The sequence below is a fragment of the Heterodontus francisci genome, chromosome 4 (assembly GCF_036365525.1).
Source record: "Heterodontus francisci isolate sHetFra1 chromosome 4, sHetFra1.hap1, whole genome shotgun sequence".
NCBI lineage: Eukaryota > Metazoa > Chordata > Chondrichthyes > Heterodontiformes > Heterodontidae > Heterodontus > Heterodontus francisci.
Genome location: NC_090374.1, coordinates 17991929 through 18017619, shown reverse-complemented (window position 1 = coordinate 18017619; position 25691 = coordinate 17991929). Strand labels below are relative to the sequence as shown.

The window sequence follows — 25691 nt, the reverse complement described above, 5'->3', positions numbered from 1 at the left end:
GCATGTTCGAGACAGGAATCGATAGATATCTGTATACTAATGACATCAAGGGATATGGGGATAGCGCGGGAAAGTGGTGTTGAGGTCGATGATCAGTCATGATCTAACTGAATGGCGGAACCAGCGCGACGGGCTGAACGGTCTACTCCTGCTCTTACATTCCTATGACCTGTTTGTGCAAGAACTGCCACATGACAGAGCAAGGAAGTCAAAAACACAAACTAGCAGTTTCTTACTTTCACATTTAATTTTTAATTATTGAGCTAATTTTTGTTGACCCTTCTCATGCATCCTTCTGAGCTCAGCTTTCTGCCATAAGATAGAAGACATCTGCATTGATGGCCCTTCCAGTGGCTAAAGAGTAAACATGCTCACACAACCACTGTTCTTAACAGTGGTGTTTATCTGGCATCTGTGATCAGTTACAGAACAAAAACTGCACTGTGCAATATTAGTAAGGAATGCACTCTGCTATTTTAAACAAATATGTTAAGATTTACTCTTCTGTTAAAACAGTGGGCCAAGAACCTCATACAAAAGTATTGACACAAGCATTACTAACACAGCACACTGCAATTTGAACTCAAAGAAAGAGAAAAATTGTAAATGCTGGAAATCGAAAATTAAAACTGAAAATTCGAACAGCAAGTCAGTCAACATCTGAAAAGACATATCAACATTTTGGTGTGTTCTGACGAATGGTCTCACCCAAACCTTAACTTTTCTCAAATGCTGATTCCTTTCTCTTTCCAATGCTCGATAACTGTGCATTTTTGACACTGTTTTTCTTCACTGTATTTACCAATAGTTGCTTAGTATTACAGAACTTGAGTATTGCTGAAGAGAGACATGCTGTTGAAGCTTTTCATCTTGCACTCATCAGGACAGATGCAAGAATGCCAAATTTCAAAGGGAGCAACAATTGACAAAGCACAAGAAAAGAGTTTTGATTGGTCAAGACGTTGCCATTGCGAATGCACCAGGGAACTCCAAAGTGTGGAGGACAATAGTTCCCTGTTACATTCTCCATGGTAACTCCACAACCAGAGACAATTTGATAACCAATCAGCACCCTTTTCTCATGCAGTATAAATTGTTGCTCCCTTTGAAATTTGGCATTCTTGCATTGTCCTGATGAGTGCAAGACAAAAAGCTTCAAAAGCATGTCTCTTTTTTCAGCAATATTTTCCAATATTGGCTGGGAGCCAGTGGTAATATTCTGCTGGTCTATCACAAGGAATATTGTTAGCTGCAAGAGAGTGGCTGCCCCAGTAGCAAACTGTGGGGAGATGTGAACATTTTTGTTTTATAAAACCCTTATGCCACATAAAACCACAGCTGGTACCCAGCCTTGTTGAAGACTAGGCTCTGTGATGGCAAGAATGCATTTAAAGGCTGGGTCTGGCAGTGCAGTGGTAACAACCATCCTCTTTACTACCATTTAGAAAATGAACACCAGAGTTGCAATTCCACAGCTTCCAAGAATTTCTACCCTGCCTATATTGGCAGAAACCTATTGCTTCCAGCACAGCAGCTTCAGGATGGTTTTACATGGTGGATGCTATTGACACATCAAAAAGAAAAGGCTCTCCTACTGGCTCAATTGCTAAGCCACTGAATATCCAAGCCATACAGAGCAGCAGGTTCTCAGGTCTGATCCCTAGCTTGTGCTCACCATGATAGGGTCTTGGATGAGGGAGAAAAAAAAATTACCCTGGGTTCCTGCTCTTAATTACAATCCTACTGAAAGTGTGCAGGTGTGGATGTCAGATGATGATAGGATCAACTATTCTGCCACTTAACCAAAAAATTACACAAACCATTGGCAAACATTGGATAATAAATTGTTTTCAGACAAACAGATCTCAAAAATAGTTTACTCACATAAAAAATGTCCTATATACATTTTCAAAATAATTTGCAATATGTATAAATGGAAGTTATTCACATATAAATCAGTCCACAATGTAGTTCGCTTTTAAATAAATGCAATATCGTTAAAACTTTTGATACCACTGAAACCCATTCTTGTGCTATACTTAGAAACTTTTCAAAACTAATACACAGCACATCTTATCCCCTTTCTTCATCCTCCTCACTCAATCTGCAAGAGTTAAAAAGGGAAACTCTGGACTTGAAGTATCAACAAAACATATATCATGAAAATAAACAGCAGGTTCATCAACATCCAAAGAGAGAAGAGATGGGCTAACATCACAGGTTTAGGCTCCCCGTCAGATCTATGTCACAGCTGTGACTTGAAACATTAGCCTATCTTTGCTCCTTTTGAGATGCTAGCTGACCTGCTGTGCATTTGCAATGTTTTCTGTTTTTTAAAATTTTAGATGTGACATATGGAATTATGAACTGTTGTTAGCCACAGCGCAGTGCCAGTGACAGGACTGGAAAACAAATCCTCATTATTGTTCAATTGTGCTCCTATGATCTCTGCAGAATGCTCCTGAATTGATTATGACGATGTAATTATGAGGAGGCTGAGGTTTGAATAGGGGTGTGTGTGTGAATTTCATCAATGATTAAAACCATATATATCTATTAGTCCATTAAATTAGCTGTCTCCTTTTCAGAAAATTATTTTTGAACACTCCGTGAATAAGTAAAATGGAACAACTTTATAATTAAAAACTGAAAAAAGCTCTGCACCATTAAAATTACAAGATTAAGCTTTCTCCCCACCCTACTCCCTACTTCTCACCCTTCCCCCATCACCACCACCAATTTAACCCTCAGTTCTATATCAAATCCAAAGACTCTAGGCCCTAAAGTTATATTAAGGGGAACAGATAGGGTAGATAGAGAGAAACTATTTCCGCTGGTTCGGAAGTCTAGGACTAGGGGACACAGTTTAAAAATTACAGCCAGATCTTTCAGGAGTGAAATCATGCAACACTTCTACATGTAAAGGATAGGAGAAGCTTGGAACTCTCTTCCATAAACAGCAATTGATGCAAGATCAATCATACATTTTAATTCTGAAATTGATGCACTTTTGTTAACCATAGGCTTGAGGGATATGAGCAATGGCGGGTATATGGAGTTAGGTTGCAGGTTAGCCCTGATCTTATTGAATGGTAGAACAGACTCAACGGAGGGGCTAAATGGCTTACTCCTGTTCCTCTGTACATTTTGGAATACTGCTGTACAAATGTTTAAGCTATTCATCTGAAATTCCTCTCTCCACAGTTGTAGCTACTATTATGCAGTGTAATTTTAGGAGCACTATTTTTGTTTTATTAGAAGGATAGGATTAATTAGACAATATTCTAGGACACTGCAATGGCTCAGCTGGTTAAGGCATTGAGTAGCTGAGCCTTACAGATGGGTCCTAGGTTCTGCTCCATTGCTGAACTAGTTGATTTCCACTGGAGTAGCACAAGAGCTACTAAAATTGCCCTCAGTGTCCCTAGGTTAGGAAGCAGAACATCTATCTCATCTCTGCTGGAAACCGCAATGTGTGAATATTGGATGAAGACAGTCTTGACTCCCCTCACCATGCTTGATATTAACTCTTGAGCCTCATGCATAAGAAAGTGATGTGGGAACTGTACTCGAGCAAGGAGTCAGTAGCTTCAATTAAGGAGGAAGGTAATTGAGAAAACAAAGCTTTTAAAAATTCTCTCCTCTATTTTTGAAATTTCCCCAGCCCCTTAAATAATGGGCAATTCCCCAGCTAAGAATGTGTACTGGTGCTGTCTATTAGACAGGAGTATTTAGATAGGTATGCCATCCTAGTGGTTATGATTCTGCACCTCATAACCCAGAGGTCATAAATTCAATACATCTGGTGATTTGAGGGATGGCACTGGAAAAATTTGACCATACAAGTTATTTTTGATGCCACTCCCATGTACAATAAGATTTACAAGGATGGTACCAGAACTGCAATTACAGTTATTGGGAAAGACTGAATAATTTGGGAAATTTTTTTCCCTTTAGAAAAGAGAAGACTTGGAGGTCATCTCTTTAAAATTAAGAATGAGTTGGACAGGGTAGCTGTGGAGAGAATGTTGTGGGAGAATCCAAAACTAGGGCCATAAATGCAAGATAGTTACTAATAAATCCAATAGGGAAAAAAGGAGAAATTTCTTTACTCATTTTTGAATTTGGAACATGCTACCACAGGAAGTGGTTCAGGCAAGTAGCTCAGATGCTTTCAAAAGGAAACTGGACAAATACATTTGAGGAAAAGGAATCGGAAGATAAGCTGAAAGATGAGGTAGATGAAATGGGAGGAGACTTATGTAGAGTATAAACACTAGCAAAGACTAGTTGGGCAAAATAGCTTGTTTCTGTGCTGCATATTCTATCTAATCAATGATGTCAGGACAGCAAATAAAAACTTACTAAAATATAACTGTGAATCTGCAAAGACCTGGTGGTGGTGCTGGCATCTGTAGTCCACTTTCTAGTCGTTTCAACCTGTGCAAACCAAAGAATGCTTAAAATTCTCAAAACTTTCCCTCCATCCTAGACTTTTTATAAGCAATGATATTCTAGATAAAAATCCTACTGGTGTCTATTCCAGAGCAAATATAAGGAGTCTCTGGAAATTTCTATTGTAGGATTACTATTTGATGTGATAGTTCAGTGCTCAAAAAGTGAATTAAATTGTAACAATCTCTGGGCTTCAGGTGGGTGTTTGGCAATACATTGTGCCACAGAGTTAGAAAAGCCCATGTGGCACCCATGATTCCCCTTGCAGTTCCCCCATCTTGGTGGAGTGGTTAGGATGCTGGGCAGAAAGTGCTTCATAACCAGAAGATAGAAGCAAAACTCACAGTCCAGATAATCGCCAGTATCTTTTGTGTAACTACAGAAATGATCAAGAGGTCAGTATTATAGCTGTTTTGTTTTGATAGTGAGATTTCACAGCTTTTCAGGTTCTCTGGTGTGAGGCCTCATGCAATATACTGCAGTTCTATTTCTTCATTCTTTCTGCTTTCTTCTAAAATGGTATTGCTTAAGTATTCTTCAAGCCTTGAGTGTGCAATTTATATTTTTAATTTGTCTTGTCAGCCATTTCAGTTTTTTTCAAGTTTAAGAAGGACTGCATATTGAAGGCTTAGTGTCATTGCAGGTCCTCATAGCCATAAGGCACTCTCAGACGTAGACTGTTGTGGATTGGGAGTGTGTGCTTATAGTAATACTCAACCATGCTTGCAAGGCATGTGAACTTTATCTCGGCTTCTAGAAAGAACTTGGATTCCTACAAGAAAAACAAAAACCAGTATTTAGAACATTACTTTCTTTCCTTCCCTACAGTTATCAGGAATACAAATACAGTAAAATGAAATAAATAATGAACACTGAATTCCAATACAGCTCCTTGATATGAGTAGCAGGTCATTGCTTTAAACCTCTGAATACAAGTCAGGAATAAAAATGAATATGCGTGCTGAGTTTTAAATGTGGGTTAGATTTATTGCAGACTATAGTTACTAAGTTTTTGCCAAAGGCCACAATCTCAATTCTTTAAGCGATTTTTATTTTATTTATTTTATTTAAAGATACAGCACTGAAACAAGCCCTTCGGCCCACCGAGTCTGTGCTGACCAACAACCACCGACTTATACTAATCCTACATTAATCCCATATTCCTTACCGCATCCCCACCATTCTCCTACCACCTACCTACACTAGGGGCAATTTACAATGGCCAATTTACCTATCAACCTGCAAGTCTGTGACTGTGGGAGGAAACCGGAGCACCTGGCAGAAACCCACGCGATCACAGGAAGAACTTGCAAACTCTGCATCGGCAGTACCCTGAACTGAACCCGGGTCGCTGGAGCTGTGAGGCTGCAGTGCTAACCACTGCGCCATCTTTAAGCAAGACATGTTTCAGGTACAGGCGAGGTACATTCAAACAAGAGGCAGGTAAACCAAAGCTGGGGCTCCTTGGATGGTGAGGGAGATAAAGAATATGAAAAAAATGGTGTATAACCCATGTCGGGTGAATTCCTCAAGCGAGAACCAGGCCAAATACAATAACTTGAGCGGGGAAGTGAAAAGGAAAGTAAGACTGACAGAGACAGAATAAGAGAATAGAATGGCAGTTAGCAGAAAAGGCAAATAGTGGTAAGTAAGGCAGCGTGGGGCCTATTAGGGACAAAAAGGTGATATATGCTTAAAGGTGCAGGGTAAGGCTAGAATAGTTAATGAATACTTTGTAACAGTCTTTACTAAGGAAGATGGTGCTCACAAATTATCCGCAGAAGCGGAGATGGTTGAGGTAATAGATGGGGTGAAAATTGATAGGCAGGATGTACTGGAAAAGTTGGCTATGCTTATAGTGGATAAGTTGCCTGGTCAGGATGGCTTGCATCCAAGTTGCTAAGGGAAGTGGGGATGGAGATAACAGGTGCTCGTGCCATAATCTTCTAATCTTCCCTGGATAGGGAGGAGGTGCCAGAGGATTGGAAAGTGTTGTTTGTTGATGGTGCAAGAAAGGGTGTAGGACATTCTTAGTATCTACAGGCTGGTCAGTTTAACATCTGTGGTGGATAAGGTTTTAGAAACAATAATCAATGAAAAAAAAAAATCAACAGGCACTTGCAGAGGTTTGAGTTAATTAAGGAGAGCAAGCACAGATTGTAAAAGGCAAATCTGATTGAAATTTTTGATTAAGTAACAAAGAAGATTGTTGAAGAGAATTCAGTGGATGTTGTCGATATGGATTTTAGAAAAGTGTTTGACAAAATGCCACATAAAGGGCTGATTAATAAATGTGACTCATGGAATAGGAGGATCATTGTCAACTTGGACAAAAAAAAAATATATATATATAAAAATATATATATATATATAAATGACTTGGATAACTTGAACACAAAGTAAAATTTCAAATTTTCCCATGATAGCAAACTTGGAGGTGTGGCAGAATGGATAGATGAGTGAGAGGTGGAATTTAATACAGGGAAGTGTAAGGTGATGCATTTTTACAGAAGGGATATATAGAGGCAATATAGACTTAATGGCACAGTTCTAAAGAGAGTGCAGGGACAGAAGGTCTTGAGGATTCATGTGCATAGATCTTTGAAGGTGACAGTATATATTGAGAGAGTAGTTAGCAAAGCATATGGGATCTTGGGCTTCATAAAATAGAGGTATTGAGTACAAAAGAGGGGAAATTATGCTGAACCTGTTAGGCTACAACTAGAGTATTGTGTCCCGTTCTGGTCACCACAGTTTAGGAAGGGTGTGAAAGTTCTTGACAGGGTGCAGAGGAGATTTACCAGAATGGCTCCACGGATGAGGGAATTTAGCTGGGGTTGTTCTCGTTGAAGCGAAGAAGGTTGAAGGAAGATCTGATAGAGATGAACAAGATTATGACAGGTGTTGATAAGGTACATAAAGAAAAGCTGTTCCCATTAGTTGATGGTACAAGGACGAGGGGACACAGTTGTGGGCAAGAGATACAGAGGCGTTGTGAGGAAGAACCTCTTTACACAACGAGTGGCAATGACCTGGAACTCTCTGCCTAAAAGGGTGGTGGAAGCGGAGACAATCATTGATTTCAAATAGAAGAGGGAAATAAACCTGTAGGCCTAAGGGGGTGGAATGGGGGAAACGGACTGATTGGATTGCTCTACAGAGAGTCGGCATGGACTCAATGGGCCAAATAGCCTCCATCTCTACTGTAATGATGCTAAGACTCAATTCTGATCCTAATATTCAACACTCAAAGTCACCATCAGGAATACAGTACTACAGGTTTATAGAATGCAAATGTGCACCTCTGATTCCTCATAGTCTGCTCTTCATTACAATCATGCCATGATGACAGTGGAGACCAGGCAGGAAGGGAAGAAAAACTATAGGAGCAATAATTCCATTAACTAGTGCTATTTTATGACAGTATATTCCATTTCTATATGGCACTCCTTACATGCAGGAAACTGTCTTAGAGCTCTTCATAAAAAGGAGGAAAGTATGGCCACAGCACTACAGTGTAAAAGGCTTTTGAGAGTTTAGGAATGGAACAGAAGGCAAAGTTAAAGAGCAGGGTTTTGAGGGGGTAAAATGGGTGAATGAGTGGCTATTGGTGGAGGAGTGGAGGGACTGAGAAGAGGTGTGGTGTTAGAAGAGCAGAGAGCGCATGCAGGGGCATAAAGAGATCACTAAGATGATGAAGCAAGGCCATGGAGAAATTTGAAAATAGGATGAGAAAAATGTCAAATTCTGGGACATAGGTTGCTCGTGGAACTTGGAGAAGATGGGAATGATTGACTTATTACGAGTGAAGACATGTGCTGCGTGGCTCCGGAATGAATTGAAACTTGCGGGAAAGCTAGCTAGAACAGTGTTGTCCAATCAAAATTGCTGACAAACTTCAAGTGTGGCTACGGCAACACTGTTTTAGCGATATGCACTAATTTTAGTAGATAATGTGTTACACACAAAGGCCTGGATTTAACGTTCATGCCACCGGGATAAAAAATGTTGGTCCACATGCGCGGGTTGTACACCGTCAGGCCACCGCGAGCTAGTGCACAGTGGCTCATAATAATACGCCGGTCGAGCATGGTCAGGGCAGGCTCTGCAATGCCGGCAATGGTGTCAGCTGCCTCTGTGCAGGCCCTGGTGCCATTTTTAAAGGACAGCCAGACCTGCCGCTATATTTAAATAATTAAACCTGTGCCACCAAAGTACAGTGCCAAAAAAAAAAAATCGCCCCTTCCCCCCCGCCCAATAACACATATAATAGTTGCCCTCTCCACCAACCCCCCCCCCACCAAAAGACTTACATGGATGATTTGACCTTCTCCCCCCATAAACTGTACAAAGTGCAGAGGTCACCCCTTCCCAACACTCCCTACAGTATTAATGCAGATTTGACCCCATCCTACCCCCAACTACACTAAAAATCCTAAGTCCCCCCCACCCCACCACCTCGGTGGTGCCATCTTTCCCTGGACGGGAAAGTGAAGGCACGTGTGCCTGCTGTCACACGGAAGATCCCGGGTAGCCGGTAAGATTGCTGTCAATTTTATTTAAATGTATTCGTTTACATTATTTAAATATTTAAAGTCAGGCCCCGTCTCCCAGCAGTTAGGTGTGGGGTGGGGGGGTTGTCGCCACAGAGCCTTGCTGCCGCCGGGAAGATCGGGCCTGGCACTCCGGCATCGGGCTCGATGGCGGGTTTCTGCCAGTACGATCTTCTGCCCACCTTAGTACAGCTTCTGGGCTTTTGTCCACATAGTGATTGCTGAGAATGTTGACTCACGAGACACAGTACACATTCTTCTACTCTCCATGCAGAACATGGATTTAACTTGCCCTTAGTCATGTGGAAGCCTGTTGGAGCTGCTCATTATTGATTGTGTTTACTTTCTTCTGCAGTTAATCTGATTGGTCAAGCTGAGCATGATTCCCCTCCCCATTGTAATGTTGCTAGTGTTTCTATAGTGCTGCAGTTCGATGGTTTCGTCCGTGTTGCACACCATTTTAGCAGATAACCAAGGAAGTAAAGCACACACAATGATCGAAAAACACTCTTTCCTTTTCATCTTACTATTATATTAAAAAACAAACAGAAAGGTGAAGTATACATACACATACATCATAATAATAAAAGCAAAATACTGTGGATGCTGGAAATCTGAAATAAAAACAAGAAATGCTGGAACCACTCAGCAGGTCTTGCAGCATCTGTGAAAAGAGAAGCAGAGTTAACGTTTCGGGTCAGTGACCCTTCTTCGGAAGACAATCTATGTACTCGTTTTTATTTACTAATCAAAAATGCAATTAGCCACGTTGTGATTCCCAATTAGCCACATGTGGCTAGTGGTTAGTGTATTAGATATCACTGTTCTAGAAGGGTTTCCACTGAACTGAAAAAAATCCGTATTAAAGCAGCAGATGTGGCTTACTACCCAACATTCATAATTACAAATGTAGCTGCAAAAATATTTAAATAAAATTTACTGACCTTTTCAAAGATTCTGTAGTTCCTCACTTTCATCTCTGAATCATCCCATACAACTAAAACCTTTTGCAAGAACAGAAAAGGTAGGATGAGTTTGACAACAGACTAAATATCAGTAATGGAGCAAACAGCATAACCTTGTACAAATTATAGACTGGTACCTTTCCCGACTTTGAAGAATTCCTTATGCAGTACAATCCCTTCTCTGGGTTGGAGCCAGGACTTGTGGATATGAACAACCTTATTGAATAGATGAGAATGATTTCATATGATTACTTAATGAATCGGTGTACTTTGTTAAAAGTGAATTCAGTCTTATTCAACACTGTGTTTCTGTACCTTGGTACTAGTAACTTCCATTCTCCCTATAGTACATTCTGACTGATGGCATCGCTGCTCTGTGTTGTCTCAGCTAATCTTGTCCAGTACAGCATTAGGAAAGCTGCAATTGGCCTCACTGCCTCTGGTTTGGGGGTGAGGCGGGGGAGGGATGGGGAAAACAGTCAAGATTGCTGCTCCTGATTATTATTCAGCTGGTATGTGAGCACAGATGGGCAGGAAGGCAAAGAGAGGGCATGAAAGAATATTGGCAAGCAAAATCAAGGTGAATCCAAAGATGTTTTATCAATACATTAAGAGTAAGAGCATAACTAAGGAGAGAGTAGGGCCCATAAAAGACCAAAAAGGTAACCTACTTGTAGGAGCGGAAGATATTGGTATGCTTCTTAATGAATACTTTGTGTCTATCTTCACAAAAGAGGGGGGGGGGGGGGGACGATGCAGATATTGTAGTTAAGGAGGAAGACTGTGAAGTATTGGATGTGATAAACATAGGGAGAGAGGAAGTATTAATGGGATTAGCATCCTTGAAAGTTGATAAATCACCAGGGCCAGATGAAATGTACCCTAGGCTGTTAAAAGAAATGGGAGAGGAAATAGCAGAGGGTCTGACCATCGTTTTCCAGTCCTCACTGGATACTGGTGTGGTGCTGGGGGATTGGAGAATTGCTAACGTTGTTTAACAAGGGAGCGAAGGACAGATCGAATAATTACAGGCCAGTCAGTCTAACCTCAGCAGTGGCAAATTATTGGAATCTATTCTGAGAGACAGGATAAACTGTCACTTAGAAAGGCACAGGTTAATCAAGGATAGTCAGCATGGATTTGTTTGACCAACTTGATCGAATTTTTTGAAGAAGTAACAAGGAAGATAGATGAGGGTAGTACAGTTGATGTGATGTACATGGATTTTAGCCAGGCTTTTGACAATGTCCCATTAAAAAAAATCCCATGGGATCCAGGGAAATGCAGCAAGGTGGATATAAAATTAGTTCAGTGGCAGCTGTTTTAGCGACTGGAGGGCTGTTTCCAGTGGCATCCCGCAGGGCTCAGTACCTGGTCCCCTGCTTTTTGTGGTGTATATTAACGATTTGGACATAAATGTAGGGGGTATGTTCAAGAAGTTTGCGGATGACACAAAGATTGGCCGTGTGGTAGATAGCGAGGAGGATAGCTGTAGACTGCAGGAAGATATTGATGGTCTGGTCAGATGGGCAGGAAAGTGGCAAATGGAATTCAACCTGGAGAAATGTGAGGTGATGCATTTAGGGAGGTCAAACATGGCAAAGGAATATATGATTAATGGGAAAATACTGAGAAATGTAGAGGAAGTAAGGGATCTTGGAGTGAATGTCCATAGATCCCTGATGGTAGCAGGACGGGTCGATAAGGTGGTTAAGAAGGCATATGGAATCCTTTTCTTTATTAGCCGAGGTACAGAATACAAGAGCAGGGAGGTTATGCTGGAACTGTATAACTCATTGGTTAGGCCACAACTCGACTACTGTGTGCAATTCTGGTCACTTCATTACAGAAAGGATGTAATTGCACTCGAGAGGGTACAGAGAAGATTTACGAGGATGTTGCCAGGACTGGAAAAATGCAGCTATGAGGAAAGACTGGGTAGTCTGGGGTTGTTCTCTTTGGAACAGAGAAGGCTGAGGGGAGATCTGATTGAAATGTACTACATTTTGAGGGGCCTGGACAGAGTGGAGGTGAAGGGTCTATTCACCTTAGCAGGGAAGTCAGTGATGAGGGGGCATAGATTTAAAGTGATTGGTAGAAAAATTAGAGGGGAGATGAGGAAAAACTTTTTCACCCAGAGGGTGGTGGGGGTCTGGAACTCACTGCCTGAAAGAGTAGTTGAGGCAGAGACCCTCAACTCATTCAAAAGGAGTTTGGATCTGCACCTCAAGTGCCGTAAGCTGCAGGGCTACGGACCAAATGCTGGAAGGTGGGATTAGAATAGGTGGATCGATTTTCGGCTGGCACAGACACGATGGGCCAAGTGCCTCTTTCTGTTCCTTAAACTTTCTATGATTCTAAGAGTAGAATGGGGCTTGGTTGAAGCTCTGCATAGTCCAAAGCCCAGAAAATATTCATGGTCAAGGCTTACAGATCAACAACCACTTTGGAAAAAGGGTGCCTGATGTATACGTAAATATGTTGCATCAAACAGTCAAAACATATGAAAGATAGGGGAGAAAATTAATACTGGAAAAAATCATGCCGGCATGGACTTGATGGGCTGAATGGCTTCTTTCTGTGTCATAAATGACTCTATAAATAACGGACTCTAAATGCCATAACTGTTGGTTGCCTAGGTTCTGTTGATATACTTAAAAAATATTTTTATACTTAAAAATGTTCAAAAATATTAATGTTTATCTTGAGTTGAAATCATATTCTCTGAAGAGTTATGTTGTACACTGCAGGAAGAAAACACAATTGAATTTCTACAATTGCTTCAAAATGGCAGAAAAATTGAATGGTGCCATTGAGTCCTTCTGCAACAGTGCCATTCAGCCCAAATGGTCAGTAATGAATGTATATTTAATAGTGTAAGGAACAATTACCTTTCAACATCATTGGATTCTGTTGTATTCACAAAAACAGAGGGCAGCAGCTGCACCTATAATCAAGCCACACAATAAAAATGTCAATAAATAGACTCAATGAGCTGAATTTTCGGAGCCCCTCAAAAGGCGGGTACAGAGGCGGAGGACCCCGGAAATACCGGCACTGGCGGCATGTCAGTTGCAGGATGTTCAAGGTACCAGACATTTTGAAAGAGACAAGTTTGGGGCCCAGGAAGGCCATCCGCCCCCACAAGGCGGACAGGCAATTAGGCCCATTAAGAGGTGAGTTAAGAGGCCGACTGGGATTTTCCAGTTGGCCTCCAGTTTCCTGACGCGATGGAAGGACAGATCAACTACTTGGAAGCAGGCCACAGTAGGACGCTGGGGTGCCAGTGATTCTTGCAGGCCTACATGTCCTCCCTGCCTGCCTAGGTGGGGGTACAGCTGAAGACCACTCTGTAGAGGGCGTCCCACCTCGCCCAACAGTGGTGGCCTGGCTGCTTTTTCTGTGTTTTTTATGAATTTTGTTTCAAAAGTGGCTGAGAGGACACCTTCTTGTTGAGGTACCCTCCCAATTACTTAACTTGTACAGCAGTCAGGGTCTTCCCTGAAGCTGAAATGCCTCTGATTAGCCCTCTAGCTTTGAGAGCCCGCCTGTAGCCCTAAATTGGACAGGAAATCCATCTCCATGCCTTTTAAGGGCTTACCCAATTGAAAATCTTAACTTTAATCAGTTTCCCCTGGAGATGGGTTTCTGATCCAAAAACAAACCCAGCTCCTGTTTCTCACCTCCGTGGCAAAAATACAGCCTATTCATTCAATCTAAGAGTTGCTTCAATATAGACCTTTCTGTTCAACTTGTAGATGGTACACACTGCTACCACTGTGCGGCGAGGGAGTGAATGTTTGTGGATGGGATGCCAATCAAGCGGGCTGCTTTGTCCTGGATGGTGTTGAGCTTCTTGAGTGTTGTTGGAGCTGCACCCATCCAGGCAAGTGGAGAGTATTCCATCACACTCCTGACTTGTGCCTTCTAGATGGTGGACAGGCTTTGGGGAATCATGAGCTGAATTACTCGCTGCACAATTCACAGCCTCTGACCTCGTCTTGTAGCCACAGCATTTATGTGGCTGATTCAGTTCAGTTTCTGGTCAATGGTGACCCCTATGATGTTGATAGTGGGGGATTCAGCAATGGTAATGCCATTGAATGTCAAGGGAAGATGGTTAGATTCTCTCTTGTTTGAGATGGCCATTGCCTGGCACTTGTGTGGCACGAATGTTACTTGCCACTTATAGCCCAAGACCAGATATTGTCCAGGTCTTGCTGCATCTAGACATGTGCTGCTGCAGTATCTGAGGAGTTGCGAATGGAGCTGAACATTGTGCAATCATCAGCGAACATCCCCACTTCTGACCTTATGATGGAGGGAAGGTCATTGATGAAGCAGCTGAAGATGGTTGCACTGAGAGCTGCTGAGTCTGGTGAGAATGAGTTTCAAGGGTTGCTTTCTATCTAAAGTCTAGTTTTTCTTCAATTTAGCAGTTAACTAAAAATTACTCCTAAGAAAAGTTAAGTTTTATTCCAGCTTTAAAACAGGGTTATACAAGTTCTCTGCAGCAAGTTAATCAGGTAGCTGGTTTAAACTGGTTTTCAGAAGCTTGAATCAGTTATATTTTTTTGGAAAGCAAGGCTTCCTCAGTGCTGCTTCGTCTGTACTGAGTACTGTTTTGAATACACAGTGGGAGTTTGGTGAGTGAGGAAGTTCAGTGAGGGAGGTGCTCCTTTCTTCCTTTTTCTATCTTTTTTCAGCCTCCGGTAGCTGGCTCTTACTTCAGTACAGGAGAAGAAGTTGATTGGTTAGTAACTGGCAAATTTATTCTATTTATTCTAATTGTAATAAATAGTTTTTAAAGTTACAGTATAGCAGGTTAGCTCGGCCAAGTGGAATGTACATCCTGCGGTATGTGGGAAGTCGTGGACGCACCATCTGCAGGAAGTGTCACTGGCTGCGGAAGCTTGAGCTCTGGGTTTCGGTACTCGAGCGGCGGTGGTCACACCGCAGGTTAGGAGCATGCAGGCAGAGAGGGAATGGGTGACCGCCAGGCAGTATAAGAGAACGAGGCAGGCAGTGCAGGAGTCCCCTGAATCTATCTTGCTTACTAATTGGTTTTCCATTTTTGGATACTGGTGATGGTTCCTCAGGGGAGTGCAGCCAGAGCAAAGTTTGTGGCAACATGGGTGCCTCAGCTGCACAGGAGGGGGGAGGAGGAAGAGTGGAAAAGCAATAGCGATAGGGGATTCGATAGTCAGGGGATCAGACAGGTGATCCTGCAGCAGTAAACGTGACTCCATGAAGGTGTGTTGCCTCCCTGGTGCCAGAGCCAAGGATGTAACGGAGCAGTTATAGGACATCCTTCTGGGGTAGGGTGAACAGCCAGAGGTCGTGGTACCAATGACATAGGTAGGAAGAGGGATGAGATCCTGAAAGCAGATTTTAGGGAGTTAGGAAGGAAATTATAAAGCAGGACCTCAAGAGCAGTAATCTCAGGATTACTCCCATTGCTACATGCTAGTGAGCATAGGAATAGGAGGATTGCTCAATTGAACACATGCTAGAGAGTTGGTGTAGGAGGGAGGGCAGATTTCTGAGGCATTGGGACCGGTTCTGGGGCAGGTGGGACCTGTACAAGATGGACCTCAACAGGACCGGAACTAATAAACTCACAGCGAGATTTGCTGGTGCTGTCGGGGAGAGTTTAAACTAGTTTGTCAGGGGGATGGGAAAATGAGGGGTAGCTCAAATTGGAAAGAGGTGAAGCTGGTAACAGGAGGTAGAAAAGTAACAAGTGACAGTAGAAGGTGGGCTAAACAAAGGCAAGCATCAACCAGGCTTAGAATGCAGAAGAAAGTCAAGACGACAAGGTTAAGGGCACTCTACCTGAATGCATGCAGCATTCGCAACAGGGTAGATGATTTAAAGGCACAAATAGAGGTAAATGGGTGTGATTTAATTGCCATTACGAAAATGTGGCTACAGGGTGAACAAGTCTGGGAACTGAATATTCAAGGAGATCCGACATTTAGGAAGGACAGGTAAAAAGGAAAAAGAGATGGTGTTGCACTGACAATAAGGGATGGGATCAGTACATTAGTCAGGGAGGATCTCAGATCGGAAGAACAAAATGTGGAATCTGTTTGGGTGGAGCTAAGAAACAGCAAGGGGCTGAAAACATTGGTAGGAGTGGTTTATAGGCCACCAAACAGCAGTGGCAGTGTGGGGCATGGTATTAATCAAGAGATTAGAGAAGCATGTAGCATGGGTAATAGTGTAATCATGGGTGACTTCAATCTGCATATAGACTGGGTAAACTTAATGAGCACCAATGCTCTGGAGGATGAGTTTCTGGAGTGTATTAGGGATGGTTTTCCAGAGAAACCGACTAGAGAACAGGCTATTTTAGATCTAGCATTATGTAATGAGAAAGGGTTAACAATCTTGTTGTATAAGAACCTTTAGGGATGAGTGACCATAACATGAAAGAATTTTGCATTATGTTTGAAAGTGAGGTAGTTCAGTCTGAAGCCGGGGTATTAAATTTAAACAAAGGAAATTATCACGGTGTGAGGGACAAATTAGCTGAGGTGGTTTGGGAAAATACATTAAAAGGTATGACAGCACATAGGCAATGGATAGTCTTTAAAGAATTATTACATAGTTTACAGCCATTATACATTCCTTCAAGGCACAAAAACTCCAAAAGAAAAGACAGTCAACTGTGACTAACAAAGGAAGTCAAGGATTATATGATTAAAAGAAAAGGCCTATAAAGTTGACAGAAATAGCATTAAACCTGAAGATTGGGAGGATTTTAGAATACAGCAAAGGAGGACAAAGAAAATGAAAGAAAGGTAGAATAGAATATGAATGTAAGCTAGCAAAAAACATAAAAATGGACTGTAAAAGCTTCTATACGTACGTAAAAAGGAAACATTTGGCTCAGACAAATGTGGGTCCATTACAGGCAGAGTCAGGAGAATTTATAATAGGGAATAGAGAAATGTCAGAGAAGCTAAATGATTACTTTGTGTCTGTCTTCACAGAGGAAGATACAAGAAATCTCCCAGAATTAGAGATCCAATGGATGAGGTAGAATGAGGAGTTGAAGGAAATTAGTATTAGTAAGAAGTTGTATTAGAGAAATTAATGGGGCTGAAGGTTGTTAAGTCCCCAGAACTTGATATTATACATCCCAGAGTGTTGAAAGAGGTAGCTATGGAGATAGTGGATGCATTGGTGATCATCTTCCAAAATTCTATAGATTCTGGAGCAGTTCCTGCAGATTGGAAGGTCGCAAATGTCATCCCACTATTTAAGAAGGGAGAGAGAGAAAACATGGAATTACAGACCTGTTAGCCTTACATCAGTCATTGGGAAAATGCTAGAATCTATTCTCAAGGTACACTTGGACACTTAGATAAAATGATCTGATTGGGCAAAGTCAACATGGATTTATGAATAGGAAATCATGTTTGACTAACCTGTTAGAGATTTTTGAGGATGTTACTAACAGAATTGATAAAGGGGAGTCAGTGGATGTAGTATCCTTGGATTTTAGAAGGCTTTTGATAAATTCCCCCACAGGAGGTTGGTTAGCAAGATTAAAGCACATGGGATAGGAGGTAATACTGGCTTGGATTAAGGATTGGTTAACAGGCAGAAAACAGAAAGTAGGAATAAACGGGTCATTCTCAATTTGGCAGGCTGTGACCAGTGGGGAACCGCAAGGATCAATACTTCCAATCTTCAGGTTTACTACTATTTCTGGCAACTTTATAGGCCTTTTCTTTTAATGTTATATAATCCCTAACATCCTTTGTTAGTCACAGTTGACTGCCTTTTCTTTTGGAGTTTTTGTGCCTTGAAGGAATGTATAATGGCTGTAAACTATGTAATAATTCTTTAAAGACTATCCTTTGCCTATGTACTGGTCATACCTTTTAATGTCATAGAGTCATAGAGTTATACAGCACAGAAACAGGCCCTTTGGCCCATCGTGTCTGTGCCGGCCATCAAGCACCTAACTATTCTAATCCCATTTTCCAGCACTTGGCCCGTAGCCTTGTATGCTATGGCGTTTCAAGTGCTCATCTAAATACTTCTTAAATGTTGTGAGGGTTCCTGCCTCTACCACCTCTTCAGGCAGTGCGTTCCAGATTCCAACCACCCTCTGGGTGAAACTTTTTTTTCTCAAATCCCTTCTAAACCTCCTGTCCCTTATCTTAAATCAATGCCCCCTGGTTATTGACCCCTCCGCTAAGGGAAAAGGTTTCTTCCTATCTAACCTATCAATGCCCCTCATAATTTTGTATACATCAATCATGTCCCCCCTCAGCCTTCTCTGCTCCAAGGAAAACAACCCAAGCCTTTTCAGTCTCTCTTCATAGCTGAAATGCGCCAGCCCAGGCAACATCCTGGTGAATCCCCTCTGCACCCTCTCCAGTGCAATCACATCCTTCCTATAATGTGGTGCCCAGAACTGTACACCGCACTCCAGCTGTAGCCTAACTAGCATTTTATACAGCTCCATCATAACCTCCCTGCTCTTATATTCTATGCCTTGGCTAATAAAGGCAAGTATCCCATATGCCTTCCTAACCACCTTATCCAATTGTGCTGCTGCCTTCAGTGATCTATGGACAAGTACACCAAGGTCCCTCTGACCCTCTGTACTTCCTACCATCCATTGTATTTTCCCAGTCAGCTGTTCACAATATAGATCAATGATTTGGATGTGGGGACCAAATGTAATATTTCCAAGTTCGCGAATGACACAAAGCTAGGTGGGAATGTGTGTTGTGAGGAAGATGCAAAGCAGCTTCAAGGGGATTTGGACAGACTTAGTGAGTGGGCAAGAACATGGAACAGATAGAATATAGTGTGGAAAAATGTGTGGTTATCTACTTTGGTAGGAGGAATAGATGTGCATAGTATTTCTTAAATGGTAAGAGATTAGAAAGTGTGGATGTACAAAGTCACTGAAAGCTAACATGCAGGTGCAGCAAGCAATTAGGAAGGCTAATGGTATGTTAGCCTTTATCACAAAAGGATTTGAGTACAGAAGTAGCGAAGTCTTGCTTCAGTTGTACAGAACCTTGGTTAGACCGCACTTGGAGTACTGTGTGCAGTTTTGGTTCCCTTACCTTAGGAAGGATATTATTGCCATAGAGCGAGTGCAACGAAGGTTCACCAGACCTTTATTCCAGGATGGCGGAACTGTCCTATGAAGAGAGATTGGGGAAACTGGGCCTGCATTCTCTAGAGTTTGTAAGAATAAGATGTGATTTCATTGAAACCTACAAAATACTTAAAGGGATAAACAGGGTAGATGCATTAAGATGTTTTCCCTGGTTGGGGAGTATCGAACCAGTGGACACAATTTCAAAATAAGGGGGAAGCCACTTAGGACTGAGATGAGGAGAAATTTCTTTACTCCGAGGGTTGTGAATCTTTGGAATTCTCTACCTCAGAGGGCTGTGGAAGCTTGGTTATTGAGTTTGTTTCAAGCAGAGATTGACAGATTTGTAAATACCAATGACATAAAGGGATATGGGGATAGTGTGGGAAAAAGGCATTGAAGTGGATGATCAGTCATGATCGTACTGAATGGCGGAGCAGGCTCGATGGGCTGAATAGCCTAGTCCTGCTTCTATGTTCCTATGTTGGGCCTAGGACACTGCCCTGATGAACTCCTGCAGTGATGTCCTTGACCTCCAACAACCACAACCATCTTCCTTTGTGCTAGGTATGACTCCAACTAGCAGAGAGTTTTCTCCTGATTCCCATTGACTCCAGTTTTGCTAGGACTCCTTGATGCCATACTTGGTCAAATGCTGCCTTGGTATCAAGGGCAGTCACTCTCACCTAACCTCTGGATTTCAACTCTTTTGTCCAATTTTGGACCCAGGCTGTAATGAGGTCAGGAGCTGAGTGGCCCTGGCGGAACCCAAACTGAGCATCAGTGAGCAGGTTATTGCTAAGCAAGTGCCGCTTGATAGAACCGTCAACGACCCCTTCCATCATTTTGCTGATGATCAGACTGATAGGGCGGTAATTGGCTGGGTTGGATTTGTCCTGCTCTTTGTGCACAGGACATACCTGGGCAATTTTCCACATTGTCGGGCATATGCCAGTGTTGTAGCTGTACTGGAACAGCTTGGCTAGGGGCGCGGCTAGTTCTGGAGTCTTCAGTACTATTGCCGGAATGTTGACAGGGCCCATAGCCTTTACAGTATCCAGTGCTTTCAGCCTTTTCTTTATATCACGTGGAGTGAATCGGATTGACTGAAGACTGGGATTTGTGATGCTGGGGACCTCAGGACGAGGCTGTGTTGGATCATCCATTTGGCTGAAGATGGATGCAAATGCTTCAGCCTTGTCTTTTGCACTGATGTGCTGGGCTCCCCATCGTTGATGATGGGGATATTTGTGGTGCCTCCTCCTCCTGTCAGATGTTTAATTGTCCACCACAATTCATGACTGGTTGTGGCAGGACTGCAGAGCTTTGATCTGATCTGTTGGTTATGGGATCGCTTATCTCTGTCTATTGCATGCTGCTTCTGCTGTTTGGCATGCAAGTAGTCCTGTGTTGTGGCTTCATCAGGCTGACACCTCATTTTGAGGTATGCCTGGTGCTGCTCCTGGCATGCCCTCCTACATTCTTCATTAAACCAGGGTTGGTCCCCGGCTTGATGGTAATGGTAGAGTGGGAGATATGCTGGGATATTAGTTAACAGATTGTCATTAAATACAATTCTGCTGCTGCTGATGGCCCACAGCGCCTCATGGATGCTCAGTTTTGAGTTGCTAGGTCTGTTCGAAATCTATCCCATTTAGCAGGGCGGTAGTGCCACACAACACGATGGAGGGTATCATCAATGTGGAGACGGGACTTTGTCTCTACAAGGACTGTGCAGTGGTTGTTGTGATCTGGAATACAATGCCTGAAAGGGTGATTGAAGCAGATTAAATAACAACTTTCAAAAGGGAATTGAAAGGAAAGAATTTAGCAGGACTGTGGGGAAAGAGCAGGAAAGTGGGATTAATTGGACAGCCCTTTCAAAGAGCCAGCACAGCTGCAATGAGCCAAGTGGCTTCTTCTGTTCTGTATCATTCCATTATTCTATGACACTATAGCTCTGATATTTCAGATCTTGCAGTCACTTTGCAGTAATGTAACTTTTGTAATACATAGATTAGATGTGGTTTCCTGTAAATCAGCTGAACTGCAAATGTTGTTACCCAACAGCAATAGATCTGGCCTGCCCCTCTGCCTGAGCTTGCTTACTCTAGACTCCTCCCCAGCATTGCTAAATAATCCCACTAGAGGCCACTATTTATTAACCTCCATCATCTCTTTCCAGAGTGGATCACACCCAGTCACTTGCACAATAAATACACTTTTCAATCCTCAATGCTAATACAATTGTTTATATGTTTTATGAATTTTACATAGCATCACCATTTCTGATTTTCTTACTGTTAGCATAAAATACAACACTTTTTTAAAACAAATTGCGAATCCAGGTTCAAGGACCAAGACAACAGTGCAGGATGCCAAGATTGAAGATAGTGAAAAAAATGATAAAATAAAGATCAGGCTTAGATTTTTACAATCTGAACATTGTAAAGGAAGTGAAGACTGAGGAAGGTAAGGAATTCTACTGTTATGAGATGCTGGGAATGAATGAGTGCCAGTGAGCCTTGATTTCAATACAACAAGCATATAGGGAGCAGAAAGTAATTGAAGGCTGCATAGTCACCCATATTTGGATGACAGTTTAAACAATGGTCATATCTCCCTTTTCAGGCGGATGCTAAAGCTCCCATGGTACTATTTTAAAGGGGAGAAAGTTAGCCTGGTGTCCTAGCCAACATTCCTCAGTCAACCAACGTCACCAAAATATTAACCGTCAATCATCTCATTATTCTTTCAAGACACTGCTAATGCAAAATAACAGCGATATTTGGTAGCATAATTCATTGTGAAACACTAATATTTTGAGAATACAATAAGATGCTTTATAAATGTAGGCTATTATTTATCAAAAGTTGCTAATATACAGATTAAAAACAGACACAGTGAGATTAATAGAGATAAGGGATGTGAAGGGTGTATTTCATTGTGAGGGGACGCAGTTCAGAAGAGACAGTTACCAGAGTGAAGTTGGAAATTTGGTGCAGGTGGGAATTTGGTGCAAAGGGGGAAAGGGAGGCTCCTTTCCCGATATTTTTTAGCCTCCAGCAGCTAGTGAGTCTTCTTCCTTTGACTCCAAGGTAGGTGAGTGCAACTTTCCATTACTTCAGCTTGAATTATTAACTAATTGACTAAAACAAGACTGTACAGAGATGGCAGGGCCGGTGGTGTGCTGCAACTGCACTGCAATCATGGACAACCATGACTACAGTAAATTTCTGTAGCTTGCATGACTTCAGCTCAGAATTGCTGAGCTCGGGACTGAGTTGCAGACATTGCGGAGCATTGGGGGGGCGGGGAGGGGGGAAGAGTTACCTGGACACTTTGTTCCAGGAGGCAGTCACACCCATCAGAGTACAGAGAACATTAGAGATGGCCAATGGTCAGGGACAGGTGGTTTGACTGCAAGTGAGGCAGGCAGGGGGAAATCAGCATGGAGTGATGGAGGAGCCTCATCCCCGGCCTTGTCCAACAGGTATGAGGTCCTTGCTACCTGTGTGGATGAACAGAAGGACTGCAGGTGGATGAGCAGACTGACCATGGCACCATGGTGAGAGATGCCATTCCAGTGGAGGGACTGAAGAGGAATGTGATAGTGATAGGAGACAGTATAGTCAGGGGGATAGATACTGTTCTCTGTAGCCGTGACCAGCAGCTCCGATGGCTGTGATGCCTGCCCAGTGCCAGGGTTAAGGACATCTCCTCACAGCTGGAGAGGAACCTGAAGTGGAAGGGGGAGGATCCAGTTGTCGTGGTCCATGTGGGAACCAGTGACATAGGTAGAACCAGAAATGATGTTCTGCTTAGAGAATTTGAGGAGTTAGGGTCCAAACTAAAATGCAGAACATCAAAGGTAATCATCTCTGGATTGTTACTTCAGCTACACGCAAATTGGCACAGGGTCAAGCAGATCAGAGAAATAAACGCATGGCTCAAAGAGTGGTGTGGGAAGAAGGGGTTTCGATTCTTGGGGCACTGGCATCAGTACTCAGGGAAAGGGGAGCTATTCCATTGGGGTGGGCTTCACTTGACCCTGGCTGGAACCAGTGTCCTGGCCAATTGCATAACTAGGGCTGTGGACTGGGCAGGGGGGTGGGACTGGTGGAGGTGGGTAAAGGGAAATTTAGAAATCCAAAGGGAGAGCTCAGGGCATTGGAGCAGAATAGTGATGTGGGTAACTCCCAACAGAATGGGACAGGAACGGATAGAGAGCTTAACAAAAATTGTACATTAGCAAATAAGGTCATTGCAGGGAATAGAGGTAAAAAAATTAAATTGAAGTTACTTTATTTGAATGCACGAAGCATCTGTTAAAAGATAGATGACTTAGTGGCATGAATACAGGTAAATGATCTAGATCTAATTGCCATTACCAAGACATGGTTACAAGGAGATCAAGGTTGGGAAATAAATATTCCTGGGTACAAAATATTTGAGAGACAGACAGAATAGCAAAGGAGGAGGGGTAGCCCTGACAGTAAAGGATGATATTAATAAGAAGGGTTCTGGCCTCAGAAGATCATGAAGTAGACTCAGTTTGGGTGGAAATTAGGAATAGCAGGAGTCAGAAAACACTGGTGGGAGTAATTTACAGGCCCCCTAACAGTAGTTACATTATTGGACAGAACATCAAACAGGAAATTATTGGAGCATGTAAAAAAGGTAATTTATTAATTGTGGGGGAATTTAATCTGCATATAGACTAGGACAATCAAATTGGCAACAGTGGTCTCGAAGGTTAATTTGTGGAATGCTTTCGTAACAGTTTCTTGGAACAATACGTTGTAGAACCGACTAGGGATAAAGCTATCTTAGATCTTGTATTGTGTAATGAAGCAGGGTTAATAAGCAATGTAAAAGAGCCACTGGGAAATAGTGATCATAATACAATTAAATTTCATGTTAAATTCGAAAGTTACACATTTCAATCACAAACAAGAATCTTAAACTTAAACAAATCCAATTACTTAAATATGAGGGGAGAATTGGCAAAGGTTAATTGGGTAAATAGACTGGAAGGAATGGCAGTAAATGAATAGCGGGAAACATTTAAAAGAAACAATTCAAAGGGTTCAACAAAAGTACATTCTGTTCAAAAACAAAACTCATCCAGAAAGACCCATCTGTGGCTCACTCAGGAAGTTAAGGAGAGTATTAGACTAAAAGAAGAGGCTTACAACGTTGCAAAAAATAGTAGCAAGTCTGAGGATTGGGAGTATTTTAGAAACCAGCAAAGGGCCACCAAAATGTTGATAAAACAGAAAAAATAGAATGAGAGTAAACTAGCTAGCAATATAAAAACAGATAGTAAGAGTATATAGGTTTTATAAGTACATAAAAAGGAAGAGAGTAGCTAAAGTAGACATTGGTCCCTTAGAGGCAGAGACAGGAGAAATCATCATGGGGAATGAGGAAATGGCAGAGGCATTGAACAAATATTGTGTGTCTGTCTTCACAGTAGGAGACACAAGTTCCATACCAGAAATAGGCAGTAACCTAGGGGCTACAAAAAGTGAGGAAATTAAGGATATTGATATCAGCCGAGAAAAAATATTGGAGAAACGTGAGGGACTAAAATCTGACAAGTTCCCAGAACCAAATGGTCTACATCCTAGGGTTCTAAAGGAGATAGCTGCAGAGACAGTGGATGCGCTGGCTATGATTTTCCAGAATTTCTTAGATTCAGGAATAGTCCCGTTAGATTGGAAGTTGGCAAATGTTACCCCGATTTTTAAGAAAGGAGGTTTGAGAGAAAACAGGGAACTATAGTTAGCCGAACATCAATCATTGGGAAGATGCTGGAAACTATTATTAAGGAAGTCTTAACATTGCACTTGGAAAAGCATAGTACGATTAGAACAAGTCAGCACGGTTTTACTAAAGGGAGATCCTGTTTGTCACATTTTTTGAGGATGTAACTAGTAGGGTAGATAAAGGGGAACCAGAAGATGTAGTATACATGGATTTTCAAAAGACATTTGATAAGGTGCCACATAAAAGGTTAATAGGCAAGATAAGGGCTCATGTTGTTGGGGTAATATATTAGCATGGATAGAGGATTGGTTAACAGCCAGGAAGCAGAGATTGAGCATAAATGGGGTATTTTCAAGTTGGCAGGCAGTGAATAGTGGGGTGCCGCAAGGATTAGTACTGGGACCTCAGCAATATACACTCCATAGTAATGACTTGGATAAAGAGACAGAGAGTAATGTATCTAAGTTAGCTGATGAGAGGCTGAAAAGGGATATAGATTGGTTAAGTGAGTGGGCAACAAGATGGCAAATGGAGTATAATATAGGGAAGTGTGAAGTTGTTCACTTTGGTCACAAAAATAGAACAGCAGAATATTTTTTTAGAAGGTGTGAAACTGGTAAGTGCTGATGTTCAGAGAGACTTGGGGGTACTTGTTGAAGGAACACACAAAGTTAACAGGCAGATGCAGCAGTCTATTAGGAAGGCAAATGGCATGTTGACCTTTATTGTAAGGGGATTGGAGTACAGGAATAAAGAAGTCTTACTAAAATTGTACAGGGCTTTGGTAAGACCGCACCTGGAATACTGTGTGCA

The 25691-nt window shown here is 42.1% G+C and overlaps 1 protein-coding gene across 2 annotated transcripts in view; it reads right to left on the bottom strand.

The window, feature by feature from the left end:
- Positions 1 to 1138: 1138 nt before the first annotated feature.
- sh3bp2 (SH3-domain binding protein 2) overlaps positions 1139 to 25691 on the bottom strand; it is a 170172-nt gene continuing 145619 nt past the window's right edge. For both annotated transcript variants that reach the window (XM_068029233.1, XM_068029234.1), the window contains 4 exons: positions 12865 to 12920; positions 10111 to 10189; positions 9953 to 10012; positions 1139 to 5227 (listed from right to left, as the gene is read on the bottom strand). In XM_068029233.1, the coding sequence (XP_067885334.1) occupies positions 5090 to 5227; positions 9953 to 10012; positions 10111 to 10189; positions 12865 to 12920 (333 nt within the window). In that variant the 3' untranslated portion in view covers positions 1139 to 5089. The remainder of the gene's footprint in view (positions 5228 to 9952; positions 10013 to 10110; positions 10190 to 12864; positions 12921 to 25691) is intronic.